The 19,099-nt window shown below is 38.7% G+C and overlaps 1 protein-coding gene across 1 annotated transcript in view; it reads right to left on the bottom strand.

The window, feature by feature from the left end:
* Positions 1 to 1,107: 1,107 nt before the first annotated feature.
* LOC104333270 (von Willebrand factor D and EGF domain-containing protein) overlaps positions 1,108 to 19,099 on the bottom strand; it is a 193,618-nt gene continuing 175,626 nt past the window's right edge. The window contains exons 26-29 of the mRNA XM_075430952.1: positions 18,398 to 18,493; positions 17,035 to 17,130; positions 9,754 to 9,851; positions 1,108 to 1,233 (exon numbers count right to left, since the gene is read on the bottom strand). Coding sequence (XP_075287067.1) covers positions 1,219 to 1,233; positions 9,754 to 9,851; positions 17,035 to 17,130; positions 18,398 to 18,493 — 305 coding nt within the window. The 3' untranslated portion in view covers positions 1,108 to 1,218. The remainder of the gene's footprint in view (positions 1,234 to 9,753; positions 9,852 to 17,034; positions 17,131 to 18,397; positions 18,494 to 19,099) is intronic.

The following is a 19,099-nucleotide window of genomic DNA, read 5'->3' as shown; positions in this document are numbered from 1 at the left end:
CTCTAGAAGAGTGAGAGAATGTCAAAACTTCTGTATTCCTCCATCAAGGCACCGAGGTTTTGGTCTGTCGTTGCTCTGAATCTTCCAGAGAGACAAATGAAAGGAGAGCATGAATGCCCAGGGCGCGGTTTGGGATTTAACTCACTGAACCCGAGTTGTCTGAGGTGACAGTTTAAAACTTCTTTTTTCCAGGTGAACTTACAACTAGTTTCCTTATTCCCTTCCTCTCACTCCTTCCTCCTTCCCCCTGGTTTCCTGCTGCTGCTCCATCCCATCCCACCCCACGTCAGTACTGCTGCTGGTGATGGAACGCGCGGCTCGTCTTTTGGCCACTGGTAGGTGAGCCAGTGGTAGATTTCTGTAAATCTGAATTTTCAGATTAAGATGAAAATGTCTGAGAGCACCTGGATTTTTCAGTATTTCACTAAGCCCCTACTGTATGATTGGAAAGCTAGTTTTCTCAAATGCTTCCAGCGGTTAAGGATGTGTGGCTACATGGGATGTTGTGTGTCCTTAGCTTATCAGCTGTCGGCCTGCCCGGGAGCAATGTATAGCCATGAGAGAGGGCGAAGGAGAACACTGGTGTCTAAGCAACTGAAAGCCAGCATCTCACCAGGTACTGCGTTGATGCCTCCAGAAATAAATGCTGACACATCAGCAACTTAGAAACCTAAAGCATTTGACTTTAGCAGTTACTCAGCAGAAAGACGCTACAGGCTGGAGCTAGCATTAGTTAAACATTACTGAGGTCTTTCCCTTGGTAGTCATTGAAATTTCTTAGTAGAAGCAGGATCTTATTTATTCACTTTTCTCTGGACTGTGAGTAAACATACCTGTTTAAAAAAAATGGGAGGAAATGAGGAAATTTATCTGCGCCTTCAAATTTTAATGAAAGCAGAATAACATGGCACTAGTATTTTTTATTAAATGGTCTGTGCCATTTTAAAATCTTGTTGTTGTCAGGAGCAGTCTTTGTGATGGTGTCATTACAGCCATGGATCATGAATTTGAGCCTTGCCATAGACAAGTTTGAAAATAAATGTAGGTTTGTTGACGTATGAGAAGAGTTGGGGATTTTTTTATTCATCTGTGTGATTATATGAGGGTAAAGGGAGAGAACTAGCAATTTGTGCACACTGTATCTTCCCAAATGAAAAACGTGCTCTGTGCCAGATTATCAATACCCAAACGATTGTCTTCATTGTCCTGCTGTTATCTTCATCCTACTGGGAGCTGCAAAAAAGAAATGGGGATTCAGCTGCTTAAGGGACTATAGAAGAAACAGCCTCATGAATGTGGTGTCATGTAAGAAATATTATGTGCAAGTGTTCAGATGTTTTATTGTAGTCACTGTATTTTCTTTGGAATTTTTGTGTAATTACAGCAAAATCACAATCCACATTTTTCCCACAATTTTGACTTAAGTAGCCAAAGTTTTTAGTAACCAGGGAATGAAGAACATGTTTTTGAAAGGGATTAAGCAGTGAAATGATGAATGGAACTGTTTCCAAAGCATGCACATAAAGTGATATCATCTAGCTATGGCTGATTTCTGCTCCATCACTTCAGCAGGAAAATAGCTATATTGCTGAAATGATTTGGCTTGGGCTCTATTATTTGCGGTGGCGCTTGACAGTTATGGAGTTGGAATTCAATTTCTTTCATCTAAAGCAGGTGTGGCTTAAAAAAATCACTCTGCCACTTCTGTATAACGCATGGAGATTGTTGGCTTCTTGTCTGAAAGCGTTTCAGTGCACTTATCCCATTTTCATACAGCAGAAGTTGTCCATGAATATCAACTTGGTTTAAATACATGAGTGAATTTTCTTTATCCCAAAACAAGATAATAGATGATATGAAAAGCTTTATTTTATGCTGGCACATAGATTTAAGAACCTGTTTTGATGGGCAGTTTTGTAGAAATCTATATTACAAAGCACATAAAGACGTTGATATTAATTTATTATGCAGGACAAGAAGAAAGGTGGTCCTTAATCTTGATGTATCTGTATTTGATATGACCAGTTAACCTTGATATTAGAATCATGCATCTAAATTTTTCTTCCCTGTTTGACTCTAAAATACTTTACCTTAGTTTCTGATAGTGATGTATCCAGGTAGCAGTTGTTTATTTGTGAACAGTGCATGGCACATTTATTTTATATGAAAAGAAAGCATACTTCTACAAGTGCCTGCTGGGATTTAGACAGGTTAAGTTAGAGTAAGGACTTGATTTTACAAGGAAAAGATGTGTGTAATATCTAGAAGAGTCATATATATTTATTGAGGTCAAATTAAAACATGTGCATGCCTGTGTCATATTACATATTTCCACATACCTATATACACATTTATACTAAAACATATATCTGGATTTTAGATATGTATGTATTTGTATGTGTAGATATATATACATAGAATCATATAATCGTAGAATCATTAGGTTGGAAAAGACCTTTAAGATGATCAAATTCAACCATAAACCTAGCACTGCCAAGTCCACCACTAAATCGTGTCCCTAAGCGCCACATCTCCACGTCTTTTAAATTCCCCCAGGGATGGTGACCCCACCACTTCCCTGGGCCGCCTGCTCTGATGCTTGACAACCCTTCTGGTGAAGAAATTTTTCCTAATATCCAATCTAAACCTCCCCTGACACAACTTGTCCTATCGTTTGTTACTTGGGAAAAGCAACCGACACCCACCTCACTGCAACCTCCTTTCAGGCAGTTATAAGTCTCCCCTCAGCCTCCTTTTCTCCAGGCTAAACCACCCCAGTTCCCTCAGCTGCTCCTGAGAAGACTTGTGCTCTATACCCTTTGCCAGCTGCATTGCTCTTTTTTGGATGCAGAGATAAGTACATATACATTAAATAGGATGTGTTATGAAACTTAAAATGCTGCAAAGGCCCTCTCCTGCTTTCTTTTGGTAGAAACATGTTGAGAGATTGTGGAGTCTCCTGCTCTGGAGTTATTCAAAACCTGCCTGGATGCGGTCCTGTGCACCCTGCTTTAGCAGGCGGGTTGGACTGGATGATCTCCAGAGGTCGCTTCCAACCCCCATCATTCTGTGATTCTGTGATTCTGTGATTCTGTGATGTGTGAAGGAAGTCAGAGCATACATTTAGGATCAAACAGGGCAGAAACTTCTAAGTATTCACGTTACACAGACCTGTCTGCAGTCACCCCAAAACCCCATTCTGAAGGATTGTGTCAGCTGGAGTCAAAACATATCAGGGAAGACTTTCAGTAGATTGGTTTCTCCTGTGTTCATGAAACTCAAATGACAGCTGAAGAAAAACATTGTAATTTCCAAATCAGTAATGCTCTTCTGACCCATTTAGACTTAAAGAAAAGATACAGTTTTATTGCAGGGAAAACATCAGCAGAAGTCCAGAATGAACACTTTTCTTTCTTCGTAAGCCTCTCTGAGATTAAAAGTGTGTTGAAGTATTCATACACACTACAGATATTCATTTTATTGTGCTCTACCATAGTTCTTTAAATCCTTTAAGGACCAGTGACAGACTTTTGTGATCAATAGGACAGAGCATACGTGGAGACCTGCAGGCCAGAAAGGACCCGGGCGGTCAGGTTCACCTAGTATGGCACATGTCTGTATGGGTTTATCCAGGCACATCTCTGTCTGGCTTTGTCTAGGCACGCCTGGAAGCCCCAGCTCTTGGGTACTTCCAGGTCTAAACTAACTGCAGCGTATTAGGGTACCTCTGAATACAAGCTGAATACAGGAACAAGTATACGTGTTGAAGGTACTCAAGGATATGCTGAGGAAGTCACAGACATTTTTCTTGCTTAAAATAGCATTAACTACTCTTACATTCCTTTGTAGTCAGCAAGCAAATAGTCTGACTGTCACACATGTGTAGCTCAATACTGCTTTTATTTGACTTTCTCTTTTTTATTTCATATTACTTCCATTTATTTATCAAATAATTTACGAGTAGGCATGCCATTTTTTCCTAAAACTCCACAGATGACTGGCTTGTGTATTCACAGACACTGAATACAGCTTGAATACGCTGAGCACCATGATTTGTAGCTTAATGTCTCTTGATATATAAATGAACAAAGTAATAGTGTCGTTAATGTCATTAAGTGCAGCAATCAGCGGCCTAATATGAGAAATTGTTTATTAAAAATATATTGCATTTTCAGACTATACTGAAATCAATAGTATTTTTAATCTTTGGAAGGCAGTCACTGGGTTCATTGATAGGGAATGAATGGCCTGTTGCTTTTCGATTTACTGGTAAATTCAAGGGTTGAAAATATCTGCTATAAGGTTTGCCTTTTCTTAACTATTATTTTCTATATTCTAATATTTTATTTTTCATTACACTTCTCAGTACCTTTATGCCTTGGAATAAATGTTCAACAGACAGTCAAGTTTAGCACATTAATGTTTAAACTGCTATTGGGAAAGTACACCATCATGATAGCTTGTAGTGTAATATTATGTACCATTTATATCTAACTAGATAACACTGTTTAGCTTAAATGAATTCTGTTGGCTTAATTAATGCTATTAATTTAATCCATTTAGAAAGGAAACAAAAAAACAAGGAAATCAGGATGGCATCAGATAGGACAACAGATAAAATATGAATTTCAACTTTCTGAAAAACTCCCTGTTGTACAAATAATGCAGTGATCATCTTAGTCTCTTTTGGGACTCATGCCAGAGTTTTTAACCATGGTTCCACTGGAAAATAGGCCTGTTTAGTCCGTTTTGTTTGGGTCACCTCTTCCAGCCCTGAACAAATGTGCTCTAATGGCTGTTTTGAATGTAAAAGTCAGCAGGAGCATTTGTCTTCATGTCTGCCATGAAACTTGCTAAATTATCTGGATCTCTCAAAGAGTCAATACAAATTAAAAATACGCAAAAGGTTTCTAAGAGAGTGATTGCTATTCTAGCAAGTTCATTAGCCTTCTGAGGAATGCTGTTGGCAGGCTTTGTTTAGCAGAAGTCCAAAACAAAGTAAACCAAAAATGTCAGAAAATGAATTGCAAATCACTTGGCAATATAAATGTGAGAACTAGGATGTAGATGATGAATAATTTGGGAAAATGTGTATTGTTCCTCCAGGAATCTTAACTGCACAAAGGGGAACGATACTGAAGATTGCAACAGAGTAAGGGGAATAACTCGATTAAGTGAGTATGGGCCGTACAGCTTTTCCAAATGCACTGGCAAAACCAAACTCCAGACACTATTTAGCTAGTGGCAAAAAAAGGAGTTCTACAATGAGGCCTTTTTTTTCCCCCATCTCCCTGTATCTATCTCCTTAGCGTTTTCAGATTGTACTCCAAAAAAAAAATGCTGCTAAAAATGAATTTTTCACTCTTAATTTTGTGAGACTAAGTTGAAGACCAGACCAGAAATTAAGTTTAAAGGAGGAAATCAGTCTCCTAAACTGGGTAAGTGGCAATTCCCTTGCATCTCCTTCCCTAGGAAAGGGAGGTTGGCGCAGTTCAGTTAGCTGCAGGTGCAGGCACCGAGAGCATCCCGTGTCAGCTGCTGCTGAGGGAAGGGAAGAGGCTGCTCCACGCCAGTTTAATCCCATTTTTTTGACAAATTTTACATGCCACTCCTACTGTATTGTTCCCGTTATCTGAAGATTCATAACAGAAACAGAGAAAATCATGAGTTTTAACTCCCATAGTAAAATATAGTGGTAAATCTAACAAGGACAGAAGATTGGAGATGACACAGGCAAGGCTAATGTGCTCAATGGCTTTTCTGCAGTCTTTGTGGGAAGGTTAAATGTGACAAAAGGTTTAACATGGTCAGAATTAACAAGGGAACAGGAATGCAAGGGAGCATAGGGAAGGAACTGAATATTTAGACTCAGAAAAGTCAGATTTAAGGCCTGTTTACAAGGATAAATGACTAGGCAATAAACTGGGATTTAAATTTATGGTATGCTATCTACTGTGCATTAACTCTCCATATGGAAAGTCTTAGTAATAAGAGAGTCTTTACATGAAGCAGCTTTTCCAGGTCAACAGGGCCTCATAGAGTTTACCCCAGCATATTTAAAGATGCAGTTTCTAAACCAGCAGTGACTTGCTCTGAGAACTCCCAAAGGATATAAATAGTCCCAATAAACATATTACATATCTTTAAATGAGAAAAACAAAAAAAGGAAAAGCAAGGGAGTGACAGCCAAGGATTCAGACTAAGTTGGTATCTGGAAAGATACTAACACAAATTATTAAACAATCAATTTATAAGCCCCTCAAGCTTAGGAAGGGAAGCAGCCACTCTATCCACCAAAAGCAGATATCTTTTTCACCTTAGGGAGACTTCTGATATGACTCAGTCACGCCAGTAAGTATGATGCAGATGAAATAAGTAAGGAGCAAGGTGCATTTGAGAAAATATTGTCAAGGAATAATTTTATCAATAGTCTGTAGGCCCTGATTTTTCTATTATTCGCTACTTTCAGTAATGTCTTAGTCAATAAGATGTTACATTTTTGAATAGTGTCACACTTGGAGGAAGTGCAAGCACACTTAGAATTAAAAGTCTTTTTGATAAATGGATGAAACAGCTTGAAATCCATAAGATGAAAGTTAAGTGAAGACAAAAAAGATGGTGCTTACAGAGGAAAAGTCAAATGCACAAATGCCAAATGGGAAATAAGTGATAAGGTGTCAGCACTGTGGCAAAGACTGAGCAGTTTGCAGTGCTGTCGCACAAAAACGTAAATCTCTCGCTGTAAATGTATTAATCAGAGACTTGGGACACACACACAGGGAGGCCATTGCTGAGTACTGGCCCACGCTGGTGCTCAGCTACAGCACGTCAGGAAGGATATGCAGAAACTGGATGGAGTTTAGACAAGAGCATCAGGGTTTGAAACTTGGTTGGTTTAGCTCAGGTAAATGGGACGAGATCAGGCAGCAGACACTCCAGTTGGCTTCAAACATGTAAATGTTTTTACTGAAAGAACTGCGCGAACTTTTCTCCGTGCCCATCAAGGTTGCCCCAAGAAGTATCAGTTTTACTTGCAACAGATTTGGTTTATATTCAGTGTTAGGAAAATCAAAACTGTGCTGTAATAATGTCGTTGAATACTTGAACAATTGCTTAGATAAATTGTGAGGTTTCCATGACTGACAGATTTGCAGAAAAAGCTGATTAAAGCCTGCTCAGATTGTTCATTGCTACCTGATCCAGCTTGATAAATTAATTCCTGGGAGGCCTATCATCCCAGATTTTCTACAGTAATATGGGTATGAATTCCTATGTTTACAATTTACTATAATCCATGCTAGTAAATGAGCTTTGTATTTTAAAATCTCTCATAATCTTGATTTTTTGGAGGGGTACCTAATTTGCTTTCATATCATATAAACCAGGTAATTTAAACTAGACACCATTATATCCATCATTTTTATAACTAACTTTGATTCTAGCTTTCAGCAAGGCTCAGGGATTGAAGGAAACTTGTTAATTCTCTTTTATGCAGAACGTTTCCTTCTTTACATCAGAGCAATGCACGTTTATATCAGTGCAGCCAATCAGTATTTCTGCAGAACAAGCCATGAAACTGAAGAGTGCTTCAGTCTTAAAAAATCAGATGAATCATTGCTAGAGAGACCCATGTGTTTACATGTATCATTGATGGCTTGGCGTTTTGGACATGCATAATATGCAAAGTCTTTTTCTACTTTCTTTTTCTATCAGGACTGATTTAATATGTAATAGTTTATTCATGTGAAAAAGGAAGCCTGTTTTTTTGATTTAATATTTTCTGTTAAGTGCAACAAAGTTTCACTTCATTTGTGAAATAAAAAATATCATACTTCACACTTTCACAACTTGAATAATGCTCTAAAGCAATCCTCGTAATCTTGGTCTGCTGTTCCAAAAAGGGCATCTCATGACCTACCAAGATAAAGTTTCCTGGATGTAAACACCTGCAGACTATAACTCCATGTTTATCTTGGCATGTTCCTGCTTCCATTTGGACTTCTGTTAATTATTTGAGAAAATGCACCCTATTTTCCTAAGGTACAACCAACCTGTTTAATAGATTTTTTATATATAGAAAATTACAACACTTACTCATCTTATCTACATCAGCTGCATTTCAGTATTGATGTAGGAGCTGTAATTTAGTATAAGAATGTACTTGTTAAGAAAATCCATACAGAACTTTAATTCTAATATTAAAATCTAATTATCGTTAACAGAATAAAGTGACTATCTGAATAGAATTTCATGCTTTCTCTTAATGCATTATACAATTGAAATGAAAATATGTTGATTTTTGCCCCTGGCCTTTCAGGATAGATAAATGACAGGGCAGCCTGACTTTTTGAAAGCTGGAAATTGGGCCAGTCAGGACGTCTGAGTGTAATAGTGTTTGAGTTACGGGAAATGACCGTGGCTTTAAAATGTGGCCCTTAGCAGTGACAAACATGTGAAATGTTTTGGGTGTTTGGGACTCTGGAAGGGAGAAGAGTCTCGGAGAAACAAGGGGTGCAGAATAAGAAGTAAAGCAGGACTCAAAACAGAAGGAGAAATTCAAGTTTGTATACACAGTGTTTAGGCACAACAGGCAAGACGGAAAGAAAGGTTTTTTCTTAGTGGTGATGCGGAGAATAAACTTGACTCAAAGACGTAGACTGATGTGATGGGTAGGTCAAGCCCAGCTGTCAGATGTATTATAACCTGGCAAACCATTCTGGTAGTTGGACATGGCTTATTTGTGTTTTTTTGGGGGTAGGGATAGTATTTGCCCAACTCAATGCTTCTCAAATTCATGCAAAAAAAGACTTGCATGAACTGGACTTCAGTTTTCTTTGGAAGAAAGAAATCGTTGTTTCTTCCTAACACAATGGGAATGGCTATCAGAGCAAGAACATTCTGAGCAGGAGAGGTGCTGCTTATTGTGGCTGTTATTTGCCTTGGAAGGGCACAGAAGATTTAGTCCCATCAGCTCTGTTTGAGCATAGACAGGAGCACACGCTTGGCAGTGGAGCAGCAAGTGTTAACAGGTGCCAGGAGAGTTCATCTTGGAAAAGAGCCTCTAACAAAGCTCTCTGGAGGAGGGAAGTGGATCCCTCTCAGACCACGAGAATTGTTTTGGTGTTTTGCCACTTTTGGATAGGTTTATAGTGACGTTTAATGCATAGTTTGAGGTTAAGCTGAGAAGGACGAAACGGGCTGTCTGTGGATATTGGGAACTGGAATGGAGAAGGAACGAGCAAGAGTAATTGCTGCTCGTAGACCTCCTGGGTGCAAGGCCTGCAATTTCACGTTGCGAACAAGAGGCAAAGTTATGGAAGGCAGTGGGGTGAAGAGCGAGTGGAAGGGCATTTGTTGGGGAGGAACAGGTTGCCCTTGCAATTCAGAAAAGCTTCCAGGCTTGGGTTGGACTGCAACCAGGTATTTTTCTCCAGGGTTTTGCTGTGCGGGTGACTAGTGGGTTTGGGCAGGAGCACTGTATTAAGGATGACCCAAGCTGCCAGAATAGACCCAGCTTTTGTGGGTTTCATATTTGAAGTATTAAACTGTTCCTTAAGGAAGATTTTGTATAGAACTTGGACACAGGCTTAGTTTGGCAGCTGAGCAGTCATTAAACTTCCTTTAAACTATTTATAACCTTATTTACATCTTTCATAAGATTAACAAGATTTTAATCCATTTTCCTGTGAACTATTTCAGTTACATTTGTTTATTTTTGTCCTTACTGTAAGAATCAGTGGGTTCGGACCTTACCTTCTTTTCACATGCAGTACCAGTATAGCCACTTCTGCACGCGCAGACATTTGGTCTTGTGCATCTGCTTCCAAACAGACATTTTTGCTCACAAAGTGCTACAAATGAAAGATATTTTGTTTAGAAATACATTTATTCTAAGTGTCATAATTAGAAAGGTGATATCTAGATGTTTTTGGAAATGTTGTGACAAAATATATTGTGATTCTGTAGTTTCAGGTGATGGAGGAATGGACAGTAAATAAAAAAATATTGAGGCATTAAAGATGGTTTGCCATAGGCTTTTTCATGCCGATGTGTCTGTTATGTTTACAATTTTCTTAATTTTTTCTTTTTCTCCCCAAAGATGGGGAAAGAGAAGACTGTGCCGAAGTAATCGCCTTGACTCAGTAGGAAATCGGGCAGTGCAAGGGCTGATTTGGAAAGCCAGGATACATTCTGGGCATTGGTGGTTCAGGCAGATTTGTGCCAAAATGGATTCTCTTTTGTTCCAATTGAAATCAAATAACAACTGTTAAAACATCCTTTCTTGACTTGAGATGAAAAGATACATTAAATATGTACTCCTAAAGATGATGCTATCTCAATAAATAAAAGGGAGAATTTGGTGAATTGCATACTTTACACCTCTGGAAACCAAGGCATAAGAACATGTAATTTCATGGTCCCACAGAATCAGTAATCAGCTATTCATTCCAAGTAAAAAGGAATCAGCAAAACTTTTTTTATCTTATTTAGAGTACCAGTCTACTTACAGAGGACATCCGTTTGAAGATACTCTGTTAATAAAAGAATCAGTGTTCTTTTTTTTCCGAGAGAAAAAAGATAATGAATTGAATTACTCATCTGAGCTAGTTTTTATCCTCATTAGCAGTTTATATTGTTATGATATTGTTTTGGCATAGAGGAAAGATAACAGACAATTCATAGTACACCAATTCAGGAACACACATGTCATAGTATTTTAATTAGATCTCATGAGTTAAACCTTCTATAAATATTGCCAGAATATTGTATCCAAGTTACAGGCTGTCAAACTAAATGCCTGCAGAACTGGTCAGATGTGTATCACGAAGTGGATTCTTATATTTTCTTGTGTGGCAGAGGCATATAGGAAGCTGTAAACAGTGCACCATTAAGACAGAACTGAAAATAAAGTAGACACGTGACTATGTTCCATTACCACCTCCTTCATCATGGAGCAAAATATTCCATCGGATTTGAAAGAGTTTAATGTATCGCTGCCAGGATTTTTTTCACAGAAAATCTGTTTCAACAAATTGAGGGGATAAAGGAATAAATTCTAGAATTTTAGTTTGTTAGGCTTTGGTTTTGATTTTAACATAGATTTAAGGTCATGCAGTTTCTTTGAGTTATGATCTGAAGTCTCAGAGATCGAACAGGCCAGTGAAACTTCTTCAGAAAACACCTAGTGGGATTCTAAGCCGTCCAAATGGGACTCTTAGAGTTATACTAATTGTTACAGTGACCTTGGAAGGCCGGCAACAAGATGCTTAACAGCATCTGGAATTTTTATTGGTTTTATTCTCTCAGGTTAGCATGACAGCTAACACTCAGCGAGGAGGCTGAGATTTTGCCAGAGTAGGGAATATTAAAATCTAAGTGTATATACTGAACTTCAGGCCTGACGGCTGTGGGACTGAGGAGCAAAGAACCAGACTTACTGCTACTCTACACGTCTTACAAATGAGAGGCTGTAAACAGGCTGGCGAGCTGCTACTCTTACGAGTAGTGTCAGGTAATGCGGGCTCACGCTGTGTCAAAACTACTGACCCGTACCGTGTCCAGAACAAGACCACGCAGAGACCTGGGCATGGTGGTGACCTTCAGGTGCTGCATTTTGAAAAGCCAGCTTGTTATCTGCCGTAGGACTCCAGTGACCTGGAGCTAGCGACTTGCCTTCTGAGTATATGAGCAGTTGATATATTTCTGCTGTTTTGGAAAGGTAAAAGTGGTGTTTTGCTGAGACAAGTTTTTATGAAGCAAACTTGGTTTTGTTAGGTGTCTGTTGCAAAATACTCTTTAAGACCCAGAATGGGAGGCTGCAAACCTCTGGATTTCTCCTTCTGGGAGGGTGAGGCCCAAGTTTGAATCCTGGGTGTGGATGAGGCCGAGGAGGAACGCAGTCAACCTCAAGCTAGAACAGTGTGCTCATCATCTGCCAACGGCTACTTCAGCTCCTCCATGAACTTTGAAAAAACTCAGATTTATACCTGGAAAAATCTTAGAGTTTCATTCACTGGAACAGTAAAACATTTCCCAGTAGGGAGTGCTTTGTCAGCAGAGGGGGCTCCTTGTGCCCACACCAGTTTTGTTCCGCTGTACAGTAAGCTAGAAGAGAGAGAACTGTGTATGATATTGCTATTACAGAGAACTCTGTGTGGTATTACTCTTATTCATTCGATATGAACTTGGGCTGGGGAAAAATGGAAGTTGCTTCTCCTTTCAGCTTGGTAGTGAATAAAATAAGAACAGGTAAGGCAAGGAGAGGTGGACTCTTCTGGAGACCCCTGTAGCAGTTGGGGGTGGTTGTGGTATGCGTGGGCAGAAGAACAGGCATTAGATAAGGTACCAGGCTTTTTTCTGTCTGTAGTTTCTTTGATTCTCAGTTGATGCAAACAAAGGAAAAAAGGGAAAAGATTTCCTCCTTTTTTATCCTTTGCTACCTGCCTGTCTCTCCCTCTCCACACACTGCTTCCTGCTGTAGTGCTCAGAAAAACAAGAGCTCGGTTAGGAGAAAAGTTAAAAACGTTTTGGAAGAAAATAGAAATTGAAATCACAGAGGATAATAACATAGCTGAAGTTCAAATGAATATTTCATAAATGTATTTACAAGGGATGCTAAGCCACTAAACACTAAAAATGACACAGGCTATGTATGCATTATCCTGTACAGATTTAGCAAAGAAAGTCATTTAGTAAGCTAAGCTTATGCTAAAGTTATAATCAATAAATGCCCATTGCAGAAAGAGATTTATCCCTGGGTGTTGAAAGAACAGAACTATAATTTGCATGCGAACTACATTCTTTTTTTAGGATTTTTCTTTTTTTAAGGTTTGAAAGGGTTACATAGGAAAGCTAGAAGAAAGCCTGTCTGAGATGCTGTTCAAGGCAGAGAGAGAGAATGAGGAAGCATGTTGAGGAAATTATAAAGCTATAAGCTTGACACTTATAACATGCAAATAAAGAGAAGATATTCTGAAGGGCAATGAGGAGCCAGGACGGGTTCAATAATATTAGAACAGAAGATAGTGGCATGAATTTTAATGATGAAGATCCTTCACAACTCTAACCTTCTTATACTTTATAATTAATTACTAGAATTATACCTTGATCCTGCATTCAGAGCCTTAAACAGGCTTATATCCCTGGCCAAAAGCCTTCTGACTTTACTGGGTTGTGTTTTGGCTATATCTGTCAGGGTAATCAGATTGTACTGTCAGGTCTTCACTGCTTTGGTCTAATGTTTCTTTCCTAGCTCAACGATAAGCGAGAGAGAGGAGGCAGGGGAAAGCCACATGCATGGAGCTTTAGACTCAGTATCTAATATGGAATGGGGAGGAAATCACTGATGGGAAAAATGGCGATCCTGGGATACTGTTTCCCTGTTTTCAGAGAGAGAATTGTTGGAATATTTGTGCTGCTGTCGTGAAAGCTAAAAACAGTCAGGGAGGAAAAGTTTCTAATGTAAGAAGCCTAATCTATAAAGCTCTATTTCAAATGACATTTTTTAACCTGTCCTTCTGAAAGGTAATTTCCCTTCATTTGCAATACAATCTGAAACTTGACCATTATTCCTTAAACTATGACCATCAAAGTCATAAGTATTTATCAAGGATAATGTGTGTATTCCACCATGCACCTTATTTGTTGGGACAAATGACCTATGTTATTGATTCCCTTTCAAAAGCTATTCTGTTCGGTTACAGATGAGCGGGGAAGAAAACTATTCTCTTGACTGACCTCTTTATTTACGGTCTGATAAAGGAGGACTATTCTGTTTTATCCTTTACCATTGTCTCCTAAAAGTCTCTACTTTTACTCTTGCCAAGTTCTGCAGCTTAGTTGTAGCCAGAGACTGGTGAAACTGTGAGAAAAACAGCCCGCACTGATGTCTCTGAAATGTCATTGTGAGTTTGACTGGTTGTAGCATTAAGAAATTTGTAATTCATTGCATTACATGGACATGCAATTTCATTGCACATCATTGCAAAAGAGGCAAAGTTTTTGCTTGTAGGATTGCATCTCCAAAATGTAGCAGACCCGTTCCAAATCAGATATAAGCTCCTTAATGTGTGGTGACTACTTCTGCCAACACAGTCCGGTCTTGCTCTCTAAGATATTTTCAAAATACTTTAGACATAAAATTATTCTGACTTAGACATTGCCAATCTTCATTGCAACAGAAGTGAAAAATCTGTTCAAGGTTACTGTCAATGGCATTGTCTGCTGAAAGGCTGAAGCATTTTGGACTATCAAGGCGTTAGAGATCTGTGCCCTTTTTTCCTGGTGAAAGTTGGCAGGAAAAGGTGAGTATTCTGAAAATCAGTATTTGCACTTGTAAATATTTAAATTAGTTATTAGAGACCTAAAAGTACAGAATGTCATGTTTTGCTGTTTCCAGTTTTATAGAAGAGTGAAAAGAGAAGATTTAGAAAAGATTTTATTGTGGCAGTTTTATCTACTGCTGCCTCCAAACATGTTCTTGAACTGTCCACCTAGGCTTAGGCCTTTGTGAGTTAGAAACTGCACTGAGGAAGGTGATTTGTGACTTCTTATTAAAGATAAATCAAAAGTAGGTGTCCAAGATAAATTTTCAATATTTGTCCATTGTCTCTTTTGTTGGCCTAATGGCCTGCTCTGGCTAGCTATCTCGGTAGGGAGGACTGGAACAATTTTTTCCGTCTAAGAAATCTCCTGAAAATAGTAGTGGAAGTCTCTGTGGATGCTTTGGTTTAGCCACCCTGCTGGATGTGTGTTAGGAAGTTAATGAGTTAAAAATGAGGTTTTAGATTAAACCTGTATCTGCATTTCCATTGCTGCCATCCCAATGAGGGCTGTGGCCTGAAAGCACAGGCTGAAAAAGAATGAAGCTGGGGCTATCGAACCTCCTCCTACACTGGAAAAAGCCCCATAGAAACAATCCAGCCCTAATTGCTTCTGGATAGTGGAGAAGGTACAGTGATTGCTGAGAATAGTTATCATCTGGATTGTTGCTTGCAGAGTGAGATGGAATTTTTGCATTATGACATAGAAAAAATTTAGAATAATAAGAAAAATGTAACAATGAATAGAAAATGTAAATCAATAAATGCCTATACAATACAATAAATACTATATAATGGTTTAATATAGTAATAGAATAAATGAATATAGAATATGAAACAATATTTGAATATAAAGAATGTTATGTTGCTACTACTTTCTTATCTTATAATGTGAATGTTTTGCTCTGTTGTTGAGTTTAATAGCGAAAGTCTGTAGTTCAAGTGGTGCAAGTCAAGGCCATAATCAGCCTTGTTGTTGATACTATAGCGAAGCACAGAATTTGGGCATATGCATCCAAGCAAGAAAGAGGTGCCGAGCACAGGGAAACCTCGGGAGCTTGGATTTGACAAAGCAGTTTTGCAGAGAGGAGCGGTGTGAGGAACAAACGCCTCCTTGCCAGAAATGCACTGGTTCTGGCAGAGTGTGTGGATTTGGCCCACTGTTCCTGTGCTGCCGGGAGATGGGAAAGAGCCCGAAGTAATACAAGAGCAACAAAAAGCTGTAACCAGAGTTAGGGTGCAGTCCTCTCTGCTGCTGCTAGCAGCCTGCTCGTCAGTGCCAGAGCTGAGGCGATGGTGAGCACTTTGAACAAGGGAGGCACTCAGAAGGCCTTTTATGTTTAAATAGATAAATAATTTTTTTCCTTTGAGTTCTGGATTTGGGCGAATAGCCTCCTGTTAAAACACAAAACAAGACTTGCTTTCAAGGCTTACACTTCTATGCGAAACTTTATACCTAACATCTGTGAAGATGAAGACTTTCTTGTTCCCCTGCTTCCTCCCTGCCTCACTGTGAATACCCTGGAGCAACATTGTAAGACCTCACCATCTGCTCTCTGACAATAGTCTTCTCTCTTTCTATTTAAGAACCCAGAAATTCAACCACTTGGTGATTATTTGGGTTTGCTGTGGGATCTAGGTGTTTCAGCCAGCTCCTTTTGGACAAAAAGCTGATTTAATTTCCCACTACAGTGAAAACATGCGAAGAAACAGTAAAAACAGAGTGACTAGCAAGTGAGTGGAGTGGGAGCAAAGTTTCAAAGGTTAGCTAGATATATAAAAAATTGCCTAGGCTTGTGTGCCTGCATAGGACAGCGGGAGTTGTTAATGATAGTAAGCCTGACTTGCCTTTCACCGGAGCAAGCACGATTCGTTTATTTATTTAATAAACTGAGTCAAGAATATGTCATCAACTAATAAATAACTTTAAACATTACCATGTTTGAACTACAAGACAGCTGGCACAAAGAAACAATTACACAGCCGTTGGGATTTAACTGACAAAAGATTTCCATAAGTAATTACGCTCTGCGAGTGTGAGAGGAAAGAAGGATTGCCCTTTAAAGGGGATAATGCCTTGATATTTTCCTCATGCCCTTTTACTGCAGAGCTAATAACACAGACAAACTGAAGTGACCCTGTATGTAACAGGCAATAACGGCGCTCTTCCAATTCCAGGTCTTCCAGTCCCTCCGTTGACCTCGGTGGTCAGTCTGAACACGTGGCTTTTACAGAGTTGGGCTCTTAGGTTAGCAGATACATAGAATTTCATTGGCATCTAGGTACACAGAATGGGCTATTCCATTGCCTTTCTTCCCTGACCCTTTTTTTTTACCTTGTATTTCAAATTATTTAACTTGAAGGCTACTAATTTTGTCTGGCAGTTCAAGCTCAGTGTCCACGTAAGTAAAAGATGTCAGGTCTCTTTCTCATGCTGATATTGAGTCCAGAAATGTCTCTGAAAGTAATAGTTTTATTGGCAGCATAAGACAGTTCTGACAAATAAGAGGCGCTATGTAGGTGCTAATCGTGTCATGGCTGACTTTCACATGTAATAGAATCTTAGAATCATTCAGGTTGGAAAAGACCTGGAAGATCATGAAGTCCAAGCATAAACCTAACATAGTATACACATAGTAGAAGATCTAATGCGTAAAGATCTCTGGTACAACGTGCGTGGTTACAAAACTATAGTAATTAAAGCAGCACTTACGGGTCTGGCACAGCGTTCCTGCCCACCCTCCAGAGCACTCGCAGATGTTCGGACCAATACATTCTCCACCGTTCAGACACTTCTGCAGGCAAACAGCTGAACAGATTGACATGAAACAAGTGAGAAGATGTACACAACATACCTGGGTATTCCAGATCTCTCGGAAAGAGTGACCTGCTAGTTTTTATTCCGTATGGATAATTTCTAAAGAAGGGAATGTGTTATATTCATCAGAAAATCAATGTTCAAGATTCTTTGATAATTTGCTTCTTAAGAGATTTATCTGTGATGACTGCCTACTGGTAGCTTTGCTATTTCTAATGCTCAGCTCACCATCAGCTAAGAATACTCTCCACATGGAATCACAGAATCATTTAGGTTGGAAAGAACCTTTAAGATCACTGAGTCCAACCGTAAACCTCACCCTGCCAAGTCCACCACTAAATATATGATATATTCATATAATAGGTTATATTCATATGTGTTATATGCTTATTATGTGTTCCATGTTACAAATAAATAGACTCGCATAGTAAATTTGATACTTTTATTAAATATATTATGTCTTCAGAGATCCTGAAAGAATGAGTGCGTGTTTTGGTGTCTGTGTGTGAGAGACACAGACTGCCTTCAGAATTTCTGAAAAATTATTAATATTATAATTTTGAAACACTGGTTCTGAAACCATATGTATTATCAGGACCCAAAGGGTAAAAAGCCAATATTTTAATCTGGTTTACATATAGTATGTCATCTTGATTATAAATTTATTCAGTTTATCTGTCAACATCATGGTAATGGATAGCCACGTAAGGAAAAATATTCCTGGAAAATATTTTAGGGTGAGAGGTTTTTTTTAATTACATTTTTATGTAGCTGTAGTCAGATCTGGTAGAGTTACGGACTAAGAACACATCATTCTCCAAACTATGCACCAAAATGTATCTGGTGACCTTGAGAGTATATCAGCTTGGAAGGTTTTATAGCTGGCTTTAAATAGTTCTGTATTTTGAAATACATGACATTTCTCTGTAAAATATAACAAAATGTATGACGCTGTTAAAACATAAAATCAATGCTTCAAGTTTAATACTATAAAAATGGATTTCCATAACAAGATGTGTAACAGACAGCTGCAGGAAGCAGAACGAGGGTTCCCCTACACAGCTTTTTTCCTTTGCAAGCATCAAACGTTTATAGCATTTTGTATTACTTGTACTTAAAACAGTTTTTCTGCAAACTGCTGAAGTAGCGAAACAGATTCTATTCACTATATTGGTTTTTAGTATTAAAAGACTATTACAATTGATGCTGACCAGCCTAAGTAATAATAATCTCTTTGATGGGCAGTGGAGGTGCTTACGTTTATCACAGTGCTTTCCCCTCCAACCGGCTGGGCAGTCACAGATGTTTGAGCGCACGCATTTCCCTCCGTTCATGCACGTGGGATCACAGACACCTGCAGATATGTATCAAAGGAAGAACATGGTAGCTGGGGAACAAGGGAAGACTTTACTAGACGCTTACTCGCTTCCTTTCAGAAGGTTCAATTGCTTGTGATTAAAAACCAGAAAAGTAATTTGGATTTGAGCATTTGAAACACAGAGGCTTGATAGCTCCCATAAATCCTTCTAGAAAACGCTACGCCTTGTGTGGAAGCTCTTTCGAGGAAGCTCCACTAAGAGCTGCCTCACCAGAAAAACGAGGTAGGCATTAATTATAATGATTCTCAGAAAAACAAGTAAGAAATTTTCTGTGGCAGCTGTGGACAGACCAAATATTTATTAGAGCTTTCACTTCCTGATTGGAAAACACGTTCTCAGATGTTCATTTGGATAAGAAAAGACTTGAAGAGGATAGATTGGTTTCACACAATTTTGGGAATGTTTTTGCATTCAACCAAGTTGAAAGACTAAATAGATCTTTTCCTCCATCGTCTTTTTGCACCATTATTTTTTAAAGTACTTACCTTCTTACTTTGTTCTTTCATGGAAACAAAAAATGAAAGCTGAGTTGTTCTTTCAGTCACAGAAAACCAGATGATTTTTTTGTTAGATTTTGTTAT

Source organism: Opisthocomus hoazin, chromosome 9, assembly GCF_030867145.1.
Source record: "Opisthocomus hoazin isolate bOpiHoa1 chromosome 9, bOpiHoa1.hap1, whole genome shotgun sequence".
Classification (NCBI taxonomy): domain Eukaryota; kingdom Metazoa; phylum Chordata; class Aves; order Opisthocomiformes; family Opisthocomidae; genus Opisthocomus; species Opisthocomus hoazin.
Note: the sequence above shows the minus strand (reverse complement) of the source record. Positions and strands in the feature narration are given on the sequence as shown.